Genomic DNA, 17,803 nt, shown 5'->3' on the forward strand with positions numbered 1-17,803 from the left:
GCACAACACACTCCACACACCTCTCACACCCAGCCCCACATACCTACACCAGACACATACCACCCAAATACACACTCGCTCCCACAGTAGCCCTCTAGCCCACAGAGGACTGACTCAGGCAATGAGAGCACAGAAGAACGCCAGTCTGGCTCGCCACATTCTTGGATGTCTGAGCGCCTTACACCTTCACTGCCTCCTCATCTGTGGCCCGTCCTTCCCCGCGCACCCCCATACCCAGCCTGAGGTGAAGGTCTCCACATCCCCCTGGGAGCAGCAGCCAGTGACTCCATCTCAGCACCCAGGCCGCTTACCCCTAGAGCCCTCACTGAGTGGCCCCCATCCTGCTCTGCACCCCACTCTCCACAGGCTCTGGAGCTGAGCCCAGCTGGCTGTGGCCTCCAGGGCCTAGCCTCCAGCCCTTCCCAGAGCCCATGACAAGCAGCTCCCCGGGTGACTCCACCCACCTGGCCACTTTAGCTGCCACCAGATGCTGGTAGGTCCACACCTCCGTTTCCAGCCAGACCCTCTCTGACTCCACACCCACTCGCCTTGGGACATCTGAACCAGGACGTCCCCCGCCTTTACAGACAAGTCACAAACAGACTTCCTGCCTGCCCACATCTGCTCCTGCCCGCTTCTTGAGGCCCTGCCCGCCCCGACGTCAGCACCCAGCAAGGCTCAGTGCGCATCTCCGTTCTGCCAGCCCCAGAAAGAGAAGAGGTCTTACCCCATTTTACGATGACAGCCCTGTGTCCTGGCAAAGTTAAGGGACCAGCCCAGGAGCATCAGGCGAGGCAGGGGGCTGGGTGGGGTGGAGGGGGGCCCTGGAAGAGCCAGAGCCAGGGGCTGTAGGCAGCAGCAGCCAGGCCTGGGCAGGCCCTGCAGGATCGGCTCTCCCCAGCCCCAAGTGAGGGGGTTAGTTATAAAGAAAAGGAAAAGGCGTTCCTGATACGCGTCCTGTTTCCTCTCCTCCTCTGGGCTTCTCGGGCCTTGGAGGGCGGATGTCTCTGGGCTGGCAGCCCTCGGCCAGCAGGCGAACCAGCGGAGGGTGAGGGTCTGTGGGGCCCTCTCGTCCCTGCGGTCTGGCCTGCTTGGAAACAGGGGCTCCCTGGAGTGGGTGCTCAGGTCTCCCTTCCCAGCCTGGGAGAGCCTTGATCCTTTATCCCCAGTGGGCACTCAGCCCAGCTGGGCACCTCCTGCCCACCAGGCTGTCCCATAAAGACACCCCCACTGGGGATCTTCCACATCACCCTTACTTGCTATGGGCTCCTCTGTAGTCCCCCTTCGTCCTGGCCCCACAGCAGCCAGGAACACTGCTCTGCCCAGCCTTCTCTGGCTATTACCTATGGACATGGGCTCCCCATGAACCGGGTGGGGCAGGGAAGGAGGCAGGGAGGAGGGAGGCAAAGGCAAAAGCCACCCAATGGGGCTTCTTGAATGAGAGTTGACAGGACGGGTCTCCCCCATCAGAGGGGGCCTTCCGGAGGAAAGAGGTCAGAGCTCCTCCATCGGAAGAGGATGTCCCTGAGGGAGGTGGCCATGACCCCTCCATCAGATAGGAGGCTTCTGCAGGACAAAGGTCATGCCTCCTTCCTCAGCCAAGGCGCTGCCAGAGGACAGGGGGGCTACGTCCCCTCCCTCAGGTAATCCCAGGGGACAGGGACCATGCCCCCTGTCAGACAGGAGTCTCTCCTGGAGGATGAGGCCATGCTTCTTCCATCAGACTGGGGACTCCCGGAGGGGCGATCCCATCTGTCACTCCCACCGCAGTTCCCAGAGCAGACTCTGACACTCGGAGAAGGGCTTCCCCGTGGGGCAGAACTGGGGGGAGACTTGCCCACATCATCCCTTGCAGCGGGTCCCCTGCCAACTTCCCGTTCCTGCCCTCAGCTAAACTGAAGCTTCCTTGCTGTCCTCACGACAGCCATGTGTCTGAGCAGCGGCCAGCGCCTGTGGGTCCGGGCCAGGGCCGTCAGCTTCTCGAGAGACAGCGAGGTGAGCCGCTGGGAGACCCCGGGCCAGAGGATGCCCCAGCCGGGCTGTGTACTTAGCTCTGGTCCGGACGCGTCCAGGTATGTGGTCTGAATGGGTCTCTGCTCCTGGCTCGGCCACTAACTAGGCAAAACTCCTCACCCCTCACTCCCCAATCTCCCAACCCTCTCGACACCCACTCCTGGCTGCAGTGGTAGGACACATCAGGGAGGAGGAAAAGCAAGGCCCTTCCCAAGTCCCGCCTTGAGGACAGCCTGGCCTTCCCCCGGGGGGCCGTCCCTGAGCCTGGTCTAAGCTGCCTCCACAATCATCTTCCCTACAGGCGCGCCGCTCCAGGGAGCTGCTATTAGTTAGCATCGATCCACAGAGTGCTTTGCCTACACGTTTTATGAGCTGGGAGCTGGGAGCTGGGAGCCAGGGGTGGAAAAGAGTGAACTCAGGCCACCGGGCAGAGCAAGGGAGCAGGTGGGCCCCAGGACAAGGCCCAGACAGGCGCGGCGCCGGTGCTCAGTAGACATTAGTCGAACACGTGTTTGCCGAAAAGCAACCTGACCATATGGGGTAACTTAATCTGGGTGTGTTTTCTGATTAAGAAAGAATAATAATAATTATTATTATTACTATTATTATAACTGATGTTCATGAAATGTTTAATACACGCAGGACACCATTCTAAACACTATATTAACTCACTTAATCCTCACAAGAACCCTGTAAGGGAGATACTGTTATTATCCCTACTTTACATATGAGAAAACAGACACAGAGAGGTTAAGTAACTTCTCCAAAGTCCCAGAGCAAAAAAAAAAGAAATGTACCATCTGCTTGATTAATGAAAAAGATTAGATACTTTTGAAAGATACAATGTATCCTAAGTGTCTTGCAAACTAAACGCATTCGTTATTGTACATGGTGTGGGATGTACGAGGTTCCCTAAAACAGCAGCATTGCCACATAAAACACGTGCTCATCAGTCACCTCAAAATCGCCGTTAACCTTTTTTTGAGACTTTTAACTGAGTACTTTTACTAAAATTTAGAAAACAAAAAAACCAATTATTTTAAGACATACCACTTATTTGTCATGGGTTAGGTACTTTATATCATGTTTAAAATGGGAGGACAAGCCCTGACTGGTGTGGCTCAGTGGGTTGGGCATCATCCCACAAAGCAGAAGATCATGGGTTGGATTCCTGGTCAGAGCAAATGCCTGGGTTGTGGGTTTGATCCCTGGTCAGGGTGCAAGCAAGAGGCAACAGATCAATGTTTCTCTCTTACATCAACATCCCTCTCTCTCTCTTTCTCCCTCCTTTCCCCTCTCTCTGAAAATAAAATAAAATCTTTAAAGATAAAACAGGAGGACAACACAGGGGAAAAGGCACTATTCCCTTTATTGTGCCGCCAGGTGGAGGGTGCCTATCTCCTGTCCCTCCTTGGTGTCTGCACCCCAGGGTGGGAGCGGCTCCGGGCTGGGACCGTGTGTGGCACCGAGAAGGCCCATTGGAAAGGAGGGAGGGGTCGGGGTTGGGCAGGCCTGTCGCTTCCTCAGCCTGCAGTTCAGCTGTCGCGCGTGGGAAACGAGGCTCTGTAAGTGGTGAGAATAAGAGCCATCCCCACAATAAACAGGCCGGCGGGGTGGCCTCGGGCAGGTCCCTGTCCGTCTGTCCTTAGCTGGCTCACTGGCTCTCAGTGGGGGTGATGTTACCGCACCGGGGCCTGGGCAGCTGAGAGGAGATAATGGGTGTGAGGAGTCCCTGGGAGGCCAGAGTGCTGGGCAGAGACAAAGGCCTGTTATTAGGGCAAGGCTGAGTTACCAAGCATTTTTAAGAAATGCATCTCCATTACTTCCAAGAACACACAGGCCTGCGGATGAGGTGGCCACAGTGAAGTCAGCCAAGTGCAGCTGGCCCTGAAGCAGCGAGCAGGGAGGGGCACTCTGGGGCAAACCACGCCTGGGACTTGGTAATAGGCACCCCCATACTCACCCCGAACCCCGCACCTGCCCTTCATGCTGGCTCCCTTCTTTTCCCTGGGAGGTTGTGGAAAACCTGGCAGGAAGAACGGCTCTAGCATCTCCCCTCTCCACCAGCCCGTCTGTGGTGACAGCGTGGGAACCAGCCCCGCCCGCCCGGCCAGGATGCTCATGTTCTCCTGAGCCCCAGGGAGGCCACACAGACGGACGGTGAGGGACATGAGGAAGGGCGATTAGAAATAGGGTCTGCCCTGGCACTTAATGGCTCTTTGCCTCACCTGTCCTCACCTGGATAATGAGGTAACACAACCCACCCCCAGGGTGCGGAGGGGGATGAACAAGCTGAGGTCTGCCTATGCCTGGCCCAGAGCCCGATACACGGTAGGACCGGGGCACTGAGAGGCACCAGCACTGCCAGGGCGAACAGGGCCGCCCGGGTCCCCGCCCGAGTGCGGGTTAGAGTCCAGTGGGGGAAAAGACTTAAGTAGTCACACGCAAGAACACACAGCCAGGGGGCGGAGAAGCCTTTGATCACCGTGCCACATGTCCCAACATTTGTTTGGCACTCTCTCTGTGTTCATTGGGCCATAGGCGCTGGGACGTGGGCCTCCAGGGGTGCTTGAGCGTGATGGATGGGACTGTGAAATACGCTCCTCGAGGCCTGGACAGCCCCTCCGTCAACACTCTTCCTGTCTCCGGCTCAGGTTTTGCCCTCATTAGGAAACCTCATGGCCAGCGTGCCCCCCTCGGTATCTTATCTATCAGCAGGAGGTCCCAGGCACACACAGGAGCTTTCACAATGCAGAGAGGGAAGGGCCCTGTGCCTGAATGACTTGGCCGCGGGCTTTGAGCTGGGTCTCGGTGACTTTGACTGACTCGGTCATGGGGGCCTGCTCCATCCTGAGGGCTAAACTGCCACGCAGGGGGAACCGTGCCCGGGTCAGACCCCGGGAGGCCAGCTCCCCGGTGCCTCCACCGTTCTGCCTGCATCCTACCACAGCTACAGTGACCTTGAGAAGCAGAGGGGGCCACCGTGAACGCACTGCCCTCACACGATGGGTGTGACAGATGCACACAACAGCAGCTGTCCGGCGAAAGGCACCGAGAGACGGGGTCATCAAGAAGATGACAGTAAGTCCAGGAGGGGGAGGCTCAGTTCTTCCCAGACAGGCCAGGGCTGGCTGAGGAGGGAGCCACAGAGAACAGGCGGCACCTGAGCTGGGACTTGAGGAATGGTTAAGAGTTGGCCAGGTTGTCAAGGTGCGGAAGAGAGAACATTAAGTGACAAGTGACATGCATATGCTGGAATTACGCACCCTTATACGGCAGAGTGTACCTTTCAACATCACTCCTCATTAGATTCTCTCACATCCCACTGTGGCGCTACTGCCTGCCTCTGCCGCCATCGCACACACGCGCAAGTAAGAAAAGTGAGGCAGATGATGAGCCCCAGGGTGAACGGGGACCGACCGCCGAGCGGAAGGAAAGTGAGGGGACGGACCCTGGCCGAGTTGGCCCTCTTCTCCCCAAGGGCAGTGGGTATTTCTGTCAGGCAGAAATCCCTCACTTCCAGCCCCCGCAGGTCTGTGACACCCTCCTCCTGTCCCCAGCGCACACACCGACACTCCTGTGGGTCCCAGGGCCTCTCAGGAGGGGTGGCTGGCAGAGGGACGGAGTAGCGTGGCCAGGGCCAGACCACAAGGTAGAGAGAGGCCTGACCATTCTCGAAGGCCCAGCTTGGAGGCCCTGCCTGACCCTCTCCCACTCATGCTGAGCACTGGTAATCTCCACCTTTCCCCCTGCAACTCTCTTCTCCTGGCCTCTCCTCTTCCCTTTATTCACAGAGGCTGTTGCCAGCCTCTTTCTCTCCTCCCTCCACCCCTTGACCCTCCCCAGGGATGGGTGAGCTCAGCCTTTCCCATCAGCCATCCCTGGGAATGATGGGAAATGCTCAGCAGGCCAGGAACTGAGAGGAGGCCTGCCCCAGAGCTGAGAGAGGAGGAGAGCGGGGCTTTTCAAGGGCTGCTGGGGGCATCCTAGGGGCAGGGCTCACTTCTGCTTTCCACGAATCCCGGGTTGGGCCAAGGGCACAGTCGGCCTGTCGCGCTCTACAGAAGGTGAGATCCCACTGCTGAAGAAGGGCAGGCCTCATTTCATGAACGGGGAGACAGGCCCAGAGTTTGGAGGGAGAGAGAGGGTACTGAGGGATTGAGTGCCATGTCCCAGGCGCTGTCTGAGCCTGCCACACATCTTGTCTCGTTTAATCCTCAAGACTACCCAGCAAGGCTGAGCAACAGCCCCCAAGATGACCACGCCCTAATCCCTGCAACAGTGAATGTTAGTTTACACGGTAGAAGGGACTCTGCAGAAGTGATTGAGTTGAGCGTCTGACAGTGGGGCGATTACCCTGCATTGCCTGGGCTGGCCCAGTGTGATCACAAAGGTCCTTGTCAGACAGAGGCAGGGGTCAGGGAGAGAAAAGACGACGAGACAACGGCAGTGGCGCTGAGAGGCTGGAAGACGCCACACTGCTGCTTTACGATGGAGGGTGGGGCCAGGGCTTAAGGAACACAGGGACCTTCTAGAAGCTACCAAAGGCAAAGGCATGAGTCTCCCCAGAGCCCTGGGAAGGAACACAGTCTCTGGAACTGTAAAAGAGTAAATCTGCGTTGTTTCAGGCCACTCTGTGCGTGGTGATTTGTTACAGGAGACCAATCTGGTAGGTAGTCCCATTGTCGTTTTGCAGGTGAGAAAACTGAGGCTCAGGAAGGCACGTGAGCTCCTCGGGACCTGCACTCTCCACTCCATGCCACACTGGCTTCCTGGGAATCTCTGTGGGCTCTTAAGGCCAGAGCCCCGAGGCCAGGGCTCAGGGCTGAGGAGAGTCTGAGGAGGAGGCAGGGGTCGGCCAACAGAGGTGGAGGTCAAGGGCAGCCCAGGATCTGGGGAAAGTAGAGCCTTGCCTGCAAGGGGTTATGTCACGGCCGGGCCCTTCTGGAACCAGTGCCTGGGTGCTGCCCTGCCCTGAATGGTGAAGCAGGGAGGCGTCATGAAAGGGCCCTGGCTACACAGCTGGGCCGGGCCAGTCAGTGTCTGCAGGATTAACCGGGGTTAGATGAAATCCTTTCGTGATCTTTCTTTGATCCTGAAAAATCCCTGGAAAGAAGCTCCTTAGCCTTCTTTCTGCATCACTACTGGTGAGGAAAATGAGGTTTCGGGGTGAGTGACAGGCCCGAGGTCTCGCAGCCAGGAAGGAGTGGAATCTGGGTGTTCGCGACTGACTGAACGACAAGCATCGTGATGACGCCTGACACTATCAACGCGGTGTGCCTGACCCTGTGTCAGCTCGTGCTGGCGAGTTCAGTCGTTCTACATGCACACCTGGTCAGTCCCTCCTCTGCCTGAAACTTCTTCACTGCTCCCCACAAACCCTTGGCAATCTGGCCCCTCCTCTCCCATGGGCCCCTGCCCCTCCTTCCACACTCTCCAGCCACACTGACCTTGGTCAGCTCCCCAGAGCCGCCAAGCCCTTTCTAACTTTGGAATCTCCCACAGGGCTCCAGCCCCGGCCAGTCCAGGGCCACACACACTTGTGGTGGAGAAAGCACGGTTCTGGCCATGCCTGCTCCTCCTTGTGGGTAAGGGAGAGGGAGCGGGGCCCAGGGTCGGCCCCGGAGGGCAGCACGCCTGGGAGGCTGGAGCGGAGAGGGCCTGAGGAGGCTGGTCGTTCGCTGCACAGTAAAGGCAACAGCAGCCTGGATGTAGGACAGGGTGTATGGTGTCACAACCCGGGGGACAGGCCCCTCCAGAAATGCAGACCCCAGGACCCTGGAGCTGAGGGGGCCTCAGAGAACATCAGGTCCCACTACGTGAGGCACACAGGGACACTCTGAGGCACGGGGAAATGCAGGACTCGCCCCCACCCCACAGCGTGTCACTATGGAAGTCAGTTCCAAGTAGTGGTTAAGACTCTGGGGTCTGCCCCTCACTGGCGGGTGACCTTGGGCAAAGAGCCAATCACTGTGATTCACCTCTGAAATCGGAGTGATGAGAGCGCCTTCCTCGATGAATGCACGGGAAGCACCTGGTGCCGTGAAGCCTGTGATGAATTCAAGCTGCTGCCACCACTGAGAAAGCTGGGCCTGGACTGAGGACTCACCCCTGTCTGTCCTACAGCTGGTGCGTTCCACTGAACCCCAGGCTGGACCCCCAAGGGAAAAGTGGGCACTTGGCTCTCTCAAAGCCACTGCTTCTGGGCCCTCGAAGCTGGTGAGCCCTTAATCTCACCTGATCATCTCTAGGAAAGGGATTATCAGCCTCATTTTCCTTACAGTTAAAGAAAGGACCCCACCACCACCACCACCACCCCACCAGGGAAGCAAGCCTGGGCTAGACGGAGGGGCTCCTGGTCCAAACCTGGGCCCCCCACTTCCACATCAATGGAGAATAAGAGGAGTCGACTATGGACTGGGCACCTCCTGGGGGTGGCGCTGTGCAGGGATTTCTGTGAGATCACCTCACTTCGACCTCACCACAGCCCACCGAGAGGGGGTTATGCGGCCCATTTTGCTAGAGAGGAAGCTGAGGTTTCCGGAGGATTAATAACCTGCCTGCCTGCGGCACCAGCTGGCAAAGCCGCATTCTGCCCTGCTCCAGGAGGCCTCTGGGCAAGGGCCCATTCCTGTCCTAGAGCGCCATGGTCTAGGGCCTGTCTGAAGGGAAGGCACCCAGACAGGGCCCCAAGGCTGCCGCCTGACCTGCCCTCAGCCCCTGCGTCCCAGCTCCTCCCTCTAGGACTTCTCATCTCACTTCAGCCTGCCACGAAGACCTGTCATTAATAACTAGGAAAATAACACATTGTAATTCTGTTGCCTCCTTTTGGACAATGCTGTCCACCCTGACACTGAGTTCACATCCACTCTGTCTCACTTCGTCTCACATTTTTACTCATTAGGCACTTTCTCAGAAAGCCTTTAGTGACCCCCAACCAGGTCAGATTGCCCCATTAGGCACTCCAAGAGTACTTCTCACAGCGTGCATCTCTGGCCGGCTGTCTCCCTGCTCCAGGCCATAAGTCCCATTAAGCCATGGTGTCCCCAGAGCTGGCACACAGCCTCAGGAAGCCACTCTCCACTCGCCTGGGCCAGGCACCATGCCAACTGCCGAACACAGGCATCACACTTAACCCTCACCGTTACTCTAGAATGTGGGGACTGTCACCCCCATTCAGACGAGGGCAGTCAAACTCAGAGAAAGAGACTTCCCCGAGGACACCCAGCTGACCTGACCCAGGACCGGTCACATAATTTGTGGGCCCAGTGCAAAATGAAAGTGGGCAACTTGCTCAGATTTCAAGATGGAGACAGAAGAGCATTAAACCAGTTGTGAGGCCCTTCTGAGCTCGGTGTTGTGTGTGACTTCACAAGTCACACGCTCAGGAAGCTGGCCCCCTGAGCACCCACGTCTTCTGACTGCAGGTCCTGAGCCAGGCTCCTCCCACTGAGATGCCCTTGTATACCTGCCCCTAAGGCAGTGGTTCTCACGCTTGAGCCTGGGTCAGAATCACCTGGGAGGCTTGTTAAAGCCCAGCCTTCCCGTGCCCACCCCCAGAGTTCCCGTTCAGTAGGTATGACAGGGGCCTGAAAATCTGCATTTCTAGCTGCTGCGTTTCTAAAAGTGATGCTGATGCTGGGACCCTGAGACACTGCCCTAGGAAAGCATATTGAACAGGGGCATTCCCCACCCAGGGCCTTGTGGGAAGATTTAGCAGGAAGCTATCAGGGCTGAGGATGACCAGAGTCCTTAAATTAAACTCAGGCCCCAGTCCAAAGGGCCAGCCCTGCTGAGGAAAGGAGTGTGGGGGAGGAAGGGGAGAAAGACGGAAGGACAGTGGAAAACTTTACACAAGTTACCTTGTTTAATTTCCGTAACAATCTTGAGAAGTACCTTCTATTGTCTTTATTGTAGAGGAAACCACAGTATAAAGAAGTCGATACTTTGCCCAGGATCACAGCCAGGAAATTATGGAGACCACAGCTGAGCCCGGTTCTATTTTACACGTTATCAAAAGCCTGCTTCGACCAGCTGGCCCTGACAGGTTCTAGTGCCACGACCTGCTCTGCACAGGGCAGCAGACCCAGTTATCCTGAGATGAATTCACACAGTCCCAAGTCCTGACAAGCCCCCAGGGCCCCCCTCCACTGCCTGCCTACCTGCCAAGCCCAGGCCTGCAGCACACAGACCTGAGGCCCAGCCAAGGGGGGTAATTGCTGATATCATTCCAGCAGACCAGGGCACCCCCCCTCCCTCATCAGACGTTCCTTCCACATCCAGGCCCTTCTCTCCAGCCTCCTCCTCTCTAGCCACTTCCCCAGCATACCCTAAGGCCTAGATCACATGCTTCTGTTTCAGAGTTTGCACAGGCTGTTCCTTCTGCTTGAAATAAACTTCCCGCCCTGCCTCTCTGTCCAACTCTTCCCCCCATTTCAAAGCCCCAGGTCAGCTCTGCCTCTTCTGGGAAGTTCTCCCTCAACACCTTGTCCGTCCGCAGTCCTCACTGCTCCTCTATGCCACTCTCTGCTTCCCAGGCTGCTCCTCCAGCCCTGCTCCAGGCACAGTGCATGGTGCCGAGGACACAAGGCCCACACTGAACTCTGGCAGGCCAGGGCATCGGTTTGCTTCACCCTGTGAACCTCTGCCAGGAAGGGCAGACAGAGGGGGTCATGAGAGTGCCCAGTGGGTGATGGGACCGTAGCTGGGGGTGTGAAAACATGGGGCAGGAGGCCAAGGGGAAAGTAATTCAAATTCTACATTCTAGTCACTGCCAAGTTGTAGGGTGCAGCTCCCCAAATCCCCAAGCCAGAAGTAAAGATCCTTGGCAGATCAGCGCGAAACTACCACCAAACAAACACAAGGAGTGCTGTGTGCCTCTGTGCCAAGGGGCTGCATTGGCTGTGGGCTCCCCCAGGAAACCGAGGCCCAGAGGGGGAATGGAATGAGCCCGAGGTCCCACTCAGAGCAGGAGGCAGCCATGGAGTGGGCCTGCAGTCTCCTCTCCCAGAACACACGGGTTTTAAACAACGGAGGAAGGAGGGGGCAGCGCGCCCTCACCCGGAGGGACGTGCCCTGCAGACCCCTCCTCGGGGCAGAAGGCATTAATGGACACACTCTGGAAAGCCACAGCCCACAGAAGCCCCATGTGGGAGAGGGTGGCTGCTGCCTGCCCGAGGAGGGGAGAGGCTGGAGTAGAGCCAGGCTGACAGAGGAAACATCCTGAGAAGCAGGCGGGAGGAAGGGAGGAGGAATGAGAAAGGAGGAAAGAGCCAGACACGCAAACACCTCCGCCTCTTCTTTCCAACCAAAACAGAATCCCCAGCAGACTGAACCTGTGAGAAAAAGATGAGGATAGAAGCTGAGGCCTCCAAGAGGCAGGTGGTTGGGAAGGCACTGGGGGCTGGAGCCTCTGGAAGCTTAGGCACTGGGGAGCCCTGGGGTGGGGGCGTGGTGGTGGTGGGGAGGCCCCATCAGTCACCAGGGTCTGCCCAGCTCTGTACCCAGAGAGGCAAAGGCTCAGGAGGATGGGGACATGGGCTCCACCTATCACTCCTACTGCTCCTTCAAGACCCACTGAGGTACCAACTCTTTCCAAAGCCCCTAGACCCGACCTCTGGGCTGGGCTGGGCTCCACACAGCAGTTAGCACAAACTCAGAAAATATTGCGGAGCAAAACTGATCTGATGGGGGAGTTCAGGCCTAGCCCTTAGGAAGCTTCCAGTCCAGTGGGAAACCCAAGGAGTTCAAAGGAGGGAGTGTGGGCACTGAAGCTGCTCCGCGCTCCCAGACAACCGGGAACTGACAGTCACTTCAGGCCATTCCCTGAAGCTTTAACAGAGGCCTGTTCTCTGGTAGAGCTCGCTGCCGGGGTCAGGTGTCAGGAGGAGCTGTGGGACCAAAGGGAGAGGGAGGCATCATCTTTGCCCCCCCGCCCCCCTACATACACACACACACACACACACACACACACACACACACACACACACACGCTCAGCGCTGGGAGCTGTGGGGGCTTCCAGGGACCTGGGTTCTGGTCCTGGCTGTGAGTCTTGAACAAATCCCTTGACTTCTGTGGCTCTCTCCATTCCCTCACCTGTAAGGCGGGGCTTTCCTGTCCCCGCTTCCTCTCAGGGGAGGCACGAGGTGAAGGCCAGGCCTCCAAGTAGGTGAGAACTGAGGCCTCTGGCATGACTCCAGCACGTGGGAGAAAATCCCACCCCCACCCCAACTCCCACCCCATCCCTGCTCCAGCTGGCACCCTCCTTCCTCTGGCCCCCATAGGGTACAGCCAGCCTGGGAGACAGGCTGTGCACGGTCAGGAGAGTGGGCAGCCAGGCCTGGCACCCAAGGGGGAGAGCGGCCCCAAAGCAAATCCACTTCCTGTCCAGGGGCCTTTCTCCCCCTCCTCTCTCCCTCCCCACACGTATGTCCTCACCACCATTTGAGAGGCTTTGTTGCAACGACTTGGGTCTGGGCTTTCCCTCCCAACCCGCATCTGACTGGCTCTGAGCCACTAGGATTTGGGGATCCTTCCTTCATTCTCATCACAGTGAACCAGTCTGCCGAGGTGGAAACCTTCACTGTCTAGGGCCTAGCAGTCACGTGACTCCCCTCCCTCAGTCTGTTTCTGCATCCGTGAAGAAGGGTTGTTCTGAGGATTAAATGAGCAAAGTGCCTGCAGCTAGTAATACATATTAGCTCTATTATTATTAATAATAGTCAACCAGTATTTACTGAGCACCTCTTGTGTGTCAGACACTAGTGGCCACCAGAAGTTTCCCTCCTGGGCAGGACGACCACAGGGCCCTGCACGACTCCAGAGGTGCCATGGTACCGCTCACAGTGCCAACGGTGTCCTCTGCAAGTGTGGGACACCACAGCCCCGCAAGACAGGCGGGGGACAGCCAGCCAGTACCCGGCGATTTGGTTAGTGCCGTCAGTGCAGGGCTCCGAGAGGCCGGGCTGGGCGAGCCGACCAGCCTGGAAAGTCGAGAAGGCTTCCCGAAGAAGTGACAAGGGAACCAGGAGCGAACGAAGAAGCAGTAAGAACTCTGCAAGGGAAAAGTTGCGGCTGGTGCACTGCGGCCACATGGAACAAAACCTGCGGTGGGGAGGCTCCGGGGGATGGAGCAAGACTCACCGGAAGTGCTGAGGCAGCCGGGCAGGCGGGCAGGCGAAGCCAGCAGGGCCCGTCACCAGGCAGCCTTGGTCAAGAGTCAGGATTTTACTGTCATTGTGTGAAGGTGTTGATGGGGTGTCAGCAGAGGGAGGGACATGACGTAGCTGCACTTCACATGCTCACTTTGGCTGCTGCGTGGAGAACGGACGGAAGGGCCGAGAGGCTAGAGGGCACCTAGGGAGGCCAGTGAAGGAGCAGGATCGATGACAAGACTGCTCTGGGTTCAAACTCCTGACCTGCCATTTACCAGCCGGAGTAGAGGTCCCAACAGCACTGGCCTCCTTGTGAGGCTTCAATGAGCAACTTTGTGTACGTAAAGAACTTGGAACAATACCTGGCCCACAGACGGTGCTGAGTGTTCAGCTGATATCATTCATCCCAGCGAGAAATGAAGGTGGCCCAGATTAGCGAGGGAGCAAGGAGACAGAGGAAGAGAGAGAGAGAGGCATGGCCAGATTCCAGGGACTGTGTCACCAGGCCCTGCTATGAGTACACAGCTGCTCCAGCCCCTGAGCCAGCTGCAACCACGAGAATCCCTGAGCCAGAACTGCCCGGCCGAGCTCTTCCCACATTCCTGACCCACAGAAACCAGGGGATAAAAGATGAATGTTGTTGTTTTGAGCTACTAAGCTACTGGGTGATTGATTATGCAGCAGAAGATAAACGAAACAACTCATATTGAGAGTTACCTGGAGGGAACCTCCCCTCCCCCACAAGCAAGAAGCTCACGTTAGGAGCAAGAAAGGTGTGCAGGGGTGAAGGAGGAGGGCGGCAGCCAAGCCTGGGATCCCTGCAACTTTCAGGCTTCTGCCCTGAGGAAGTGATCGGATAGCTTCAAGGCTAATCAGTTCAGCACTATTTACAAGAGCAATAAACGGGAAATAATGTAAATGTCAAGTAAGGGGATGGTCCAATAAACTGTGGAGCATTCACATGAGGAACTCCTGCATGTCATTCGCAAATACGAAAATTGGGATAAGTTAATGGCATGGGAAATGCTGAAGGAAAAGAAGCCATAATCCAATGTCACATGTGGCTTAACACAGTTGTGTATGAATACACCAATGGGGGCTAGCTACCCCGAAAGGGGGCAGAAGCCCAGTCCCTGAAGGCTGAAGCTCAAGCAGGATGCCCCAGTTCCCATCCTAACCCCTACCCTGGCTGGCCAGCCCCAAAAGATTGCCCACATTTTATAAATTAAATCTCAGAAGACATGATACCTCAGGCCCATTCCAAACACGAGCTAAGGAACTTTGTGGATCAGAGGTCGGGAAGTCGGAAAACGCTGAGGAGAACCCCTGAACTCGGCCAGCCAGACCTCTCCAGTGACGCGTAAAGGAACTAAGGCCCAGGGACTTGCTAAGGTCCCCATAAGCCCAAGGCACTAGCCCCCAAGCCCAGGGCATCTTCGAATGGCATGAAGGAGGCCTGCCTGATCCTGGGGGAGGCGGTGCCTGTTCAAGCAGCTCTGGAGAAGGAGGAGGTTATGAACCGTTTTCATGAACAGCTGAAGCTGCAGGCGCAGTGAGGGGAGGACGCTGCTGCGGGTGTGACTCCTGCAACAGGACCTGAGGGAGTTTCTGAGAGCCGGCCCTGAGTCACACTCACAGCTGTGTCCCCAGCATGCAGCCCAGGGCCTGTCTCAGCAGGAGTGCTCAGTGATCGGACAAGTAAGTAAAAATGTGAATGGGAGTTAATAGCAGAGGCTAACACTTAACGCAGTACTTCCTTTGTGCCAAGCACTACTCCAAGCTCCTGACAGATATTAACTCATTTAACCTTCAGAGAAACCCTCAGATTTCTATAATATAAGATCAAGATTCCCATAACAGACACTTTATTTTTCCCATGTTACAGATGGGGAAACTGACACAAGAAGGGGTTAAGTAACCTGTTCAAGGCCACGCAGCTCTGAACCCTGGCAGACTTGGTCCAAAACCCTGGGTGTTGACCAGTCTGACAAACTGCCACCCACTCAACCTTTATCCCGGGACGGTGGCTCCCTCCCACGCCATCCTCTCCCCGGGAGCCTCCTGTCACCGCCCGTGTCTCATCTCCAATATCCCTTTCTAACTGTGCTGCCTTTTTTTTTTTTAGCAATTTTTAAAAATAATTTATTGGGGTAAAACCCACATGACATAAAACTTACCATTTTGAAATGAATAATTATTGGCATTTAGTACATTCACAGTAGTGTACAAAACCACCACTTCTGCCTCGTTCTAAAACGTTTCTACCATCCACAGTGAAACCGCTCACCCAGGACAGCTTCCCCCCTCTCCCCGCCCCCAGCCCCTGGCAACCGCCCCGTCGGGTTTCCATGCGGACGGACGTTTCTGTCCTGGACATTTCATATCAACGGAATCGTACCACATGGGCCCTCTGCAACTGGCTTCACACTGTGTTCAAGGTCCCTTGTGTCGTGGCAGGGGTCAGCATAGCATCCTTTTTGATGACTGAGTGTCATTTCGTGATACAGACACACAAGTCACAATCCGTTTATCCAGCCCACCCCTGATGGACGTTAGACCACCTGTTTCCCCTTTTGCCAGCTGTGAATCGCCAGTGCTGCCTCCTGGCCCACACCACGACCCTCTGAGTGAGGACTGTTGTTCTGTCTTGTTTCCCGAAAGGTAACGCTGAGATTCATTCCTGGTGAAGATGGTGACTTAACTGAAGCCCACTGCCTCCAGGACTAGCGAGTCCTTCCCTATGTCCTCGTCTCCCACCAGCCAGTCACTCACCCCGAGTCACACTTTTCCTGGGCATCAGTAACCATTCCACGCCGGGCTCTAGGCCAGGTGCTGGTGACAAGAGTGAATGGCTCGGGCTGAGGCACCACCAACACCATAGCCTGAAGCCACAGGGTGGGGCTAGTGCTCAGCCTAAGGGTTCCAGGATCCAGGCCCAGCGCATCCAGAATACGTACAGAAGCCGGAGTATCCTGCTCCTCTTCCTTTCCGGGTCTCAGCTTTCCTCCCTGCCAAGAGGGCAGATGGCCCCCCGCAGAAGGCTCCAGAGATCTGCACAGCAAGACTGTCCAGTGGAGCAGGAATTGCTAGACTGGAAGAGCTTTCCAGAAACACAGAATTCACAACCCTGGCGTGGGGAGGGCCTGTGGGATCGGGCTCACCGGTGAGGGTTTCCCCTGCCAATCAGCCATTTCCCTCTCAGACATAAATACGTTAGAAAAAGCCCTTTGCCAGGAGTCCCCACTAAGCCTTCCTGCTGTGTAACCTGGAGCCAAACCTTTTCTGAGCCTTCTCTGCCCAAAGGCGGGGCCTTAAGGGTCGAGAGTTCCAGATTCTAGGTTGGGAGGAGTGGGTTGGCATAGAGACCGCTCCGCAGCCGGCTTTGTGTGGATGGCTATCAGCGTGTCAACGGGACCGTCCCGACGGGAGTGTCTGGCGAACGTCTGAGCCCAGTCACTACCAGCCACAGACCCTCAGTGATTTCCCAATTGCTGGCTCTCTCTGTTTTTAAATTTTTATTTACTGATTTTAGTGACAGAGGAAAAGGAAGAGAAAGAGAAACATCGATTTGTTGCTCCCCTTATTTATGCATTCATTGGTCGATTCTTGTATGTGTCCTGACCAGGGATTGAACCCACAACCTTGGTATATTAGGATGATGCTCTAACCAACTGAGCTTCCCAGCCTGGGCTCTAGCTGTCTTCCTTAGCCTATTTTTCTACACAACTGCCATGTAAACCTTCAGATCCTGCCTCAAGCTGTGTGGCCTTGAGCAAATTGGTTCATCTAGCTGATCCTCGATTCCTCATCTGCAAACAGGGACACAACTTGTGGGGTAATTGGGAGGATTAAAGAGAAAGCATAGACCAGCACCTCAAGGGCTAAGGAGAAGTCCAGGAAAAGCTGTTGAAGGAAAAGCATTTCTAGCATCCCACCCCTCCTAGCCCTAACCCTCGAATCCCTCTCTGTTCCAAAGGCTGGAGGGAAGAGCCTCGCCCCTGGGCTGGCCTCTGGCTGGACATGAATGTTTATGCCAAGTCCAGCCTCCCAGGGACAAGTTATTTGCTCTGCTTGTAATTAATTGCAGAAGGCCCGGCTGGGTAATAAACTCTGCTGGGGAAACATAAACAGTTTGCACAGAGCTCCAACTCCATTGTGAGGCCAGTAGAGAGGGTCTGGGAAAAGGAATGTTCTCCCTAGTCTCCTCCTAGCCAGAGACAGTGAGGTCACCGAAGGTCAGAACTAGAGATCATTTGAAAAATAGCAGCGGACATGACTGGGCGCTCACCTTGTTCCAGGCACAGCTGAGCAACTGATTATCAGGGACCGCTATTTTCCTCATTTTAGAGAAGAAGAAAACGAAGTTGAAAGAGGCAGGGTGACTTGCCCCGACTAAGAAGTAGCTGGGCCAGAAAGGACACCAGGCCTGACTTCAGAGAAGGGAAAGAAAAGGACAGCCATCCATCAACAAAAATGTACACGTGTCCCCTGTTCCAGGCACTGGGACCTGGAGACACAGCGCAGTCCAGTTGGGGACAGGCAGATCTCAAATGCTAACCAAATAATGATCCGATTACAGGGGTCGGGGGTGCTGAGAAGAAAAAAACAGTCTCTTGTGTAACAAAATACAAGTGGC

The 17,803-nt window shown here is 56.1% G+C and overlaps 1 protein-coding gene across 9 annotated transcripts in view; it reads right to left on the minus strand.

Annotated features, from left to right (window-relative positions):
- ARRB1 (arrestin beta 1) overlaps positions 1-17,803 on the minus strand; it is a 70,782-nt gene that overhangs the window by 36,469 nt on the left and 16,510 nt on the right. Inside the window, exon 1 of one of the 9 annotated variants that reach the window (XM_053924003.1) lies at positions 728-845. The exons of 3 other annotated variants lie outside the window; for them this stretch is intronic. In XM_053924003.1, the coding sequence (XP_053779978.1) occupies positions 728-786 (59 nt within the window). In that variant the 5' untranslated portion in view covers positions 787-845. Of the gene's footprint in view, positions 1-727; positions 852-17,803 lie in introns of those variants that run through there. 5 more of the 9 variants (XM_053924004.1, XM_053923997.1, XM_053924000.1 and 2 more) reach the window with 5 other exon arrangements.

The sequence above is a fragment of the Desmodus rotundus genome, chromosome 5 (genome assembly GCF_022682495.2).
Source record: "Desmodus rotundus isolate HL8 chromosome 5, HLdesRot8A.1, whole genome shotgun sequence".
Lineage (NCBI taxonomy): Eukaryota > Metazoa > Chordata > Mammalia > Chiroptera > Phyllostomidae > Desmodus > Desmodus rotundus.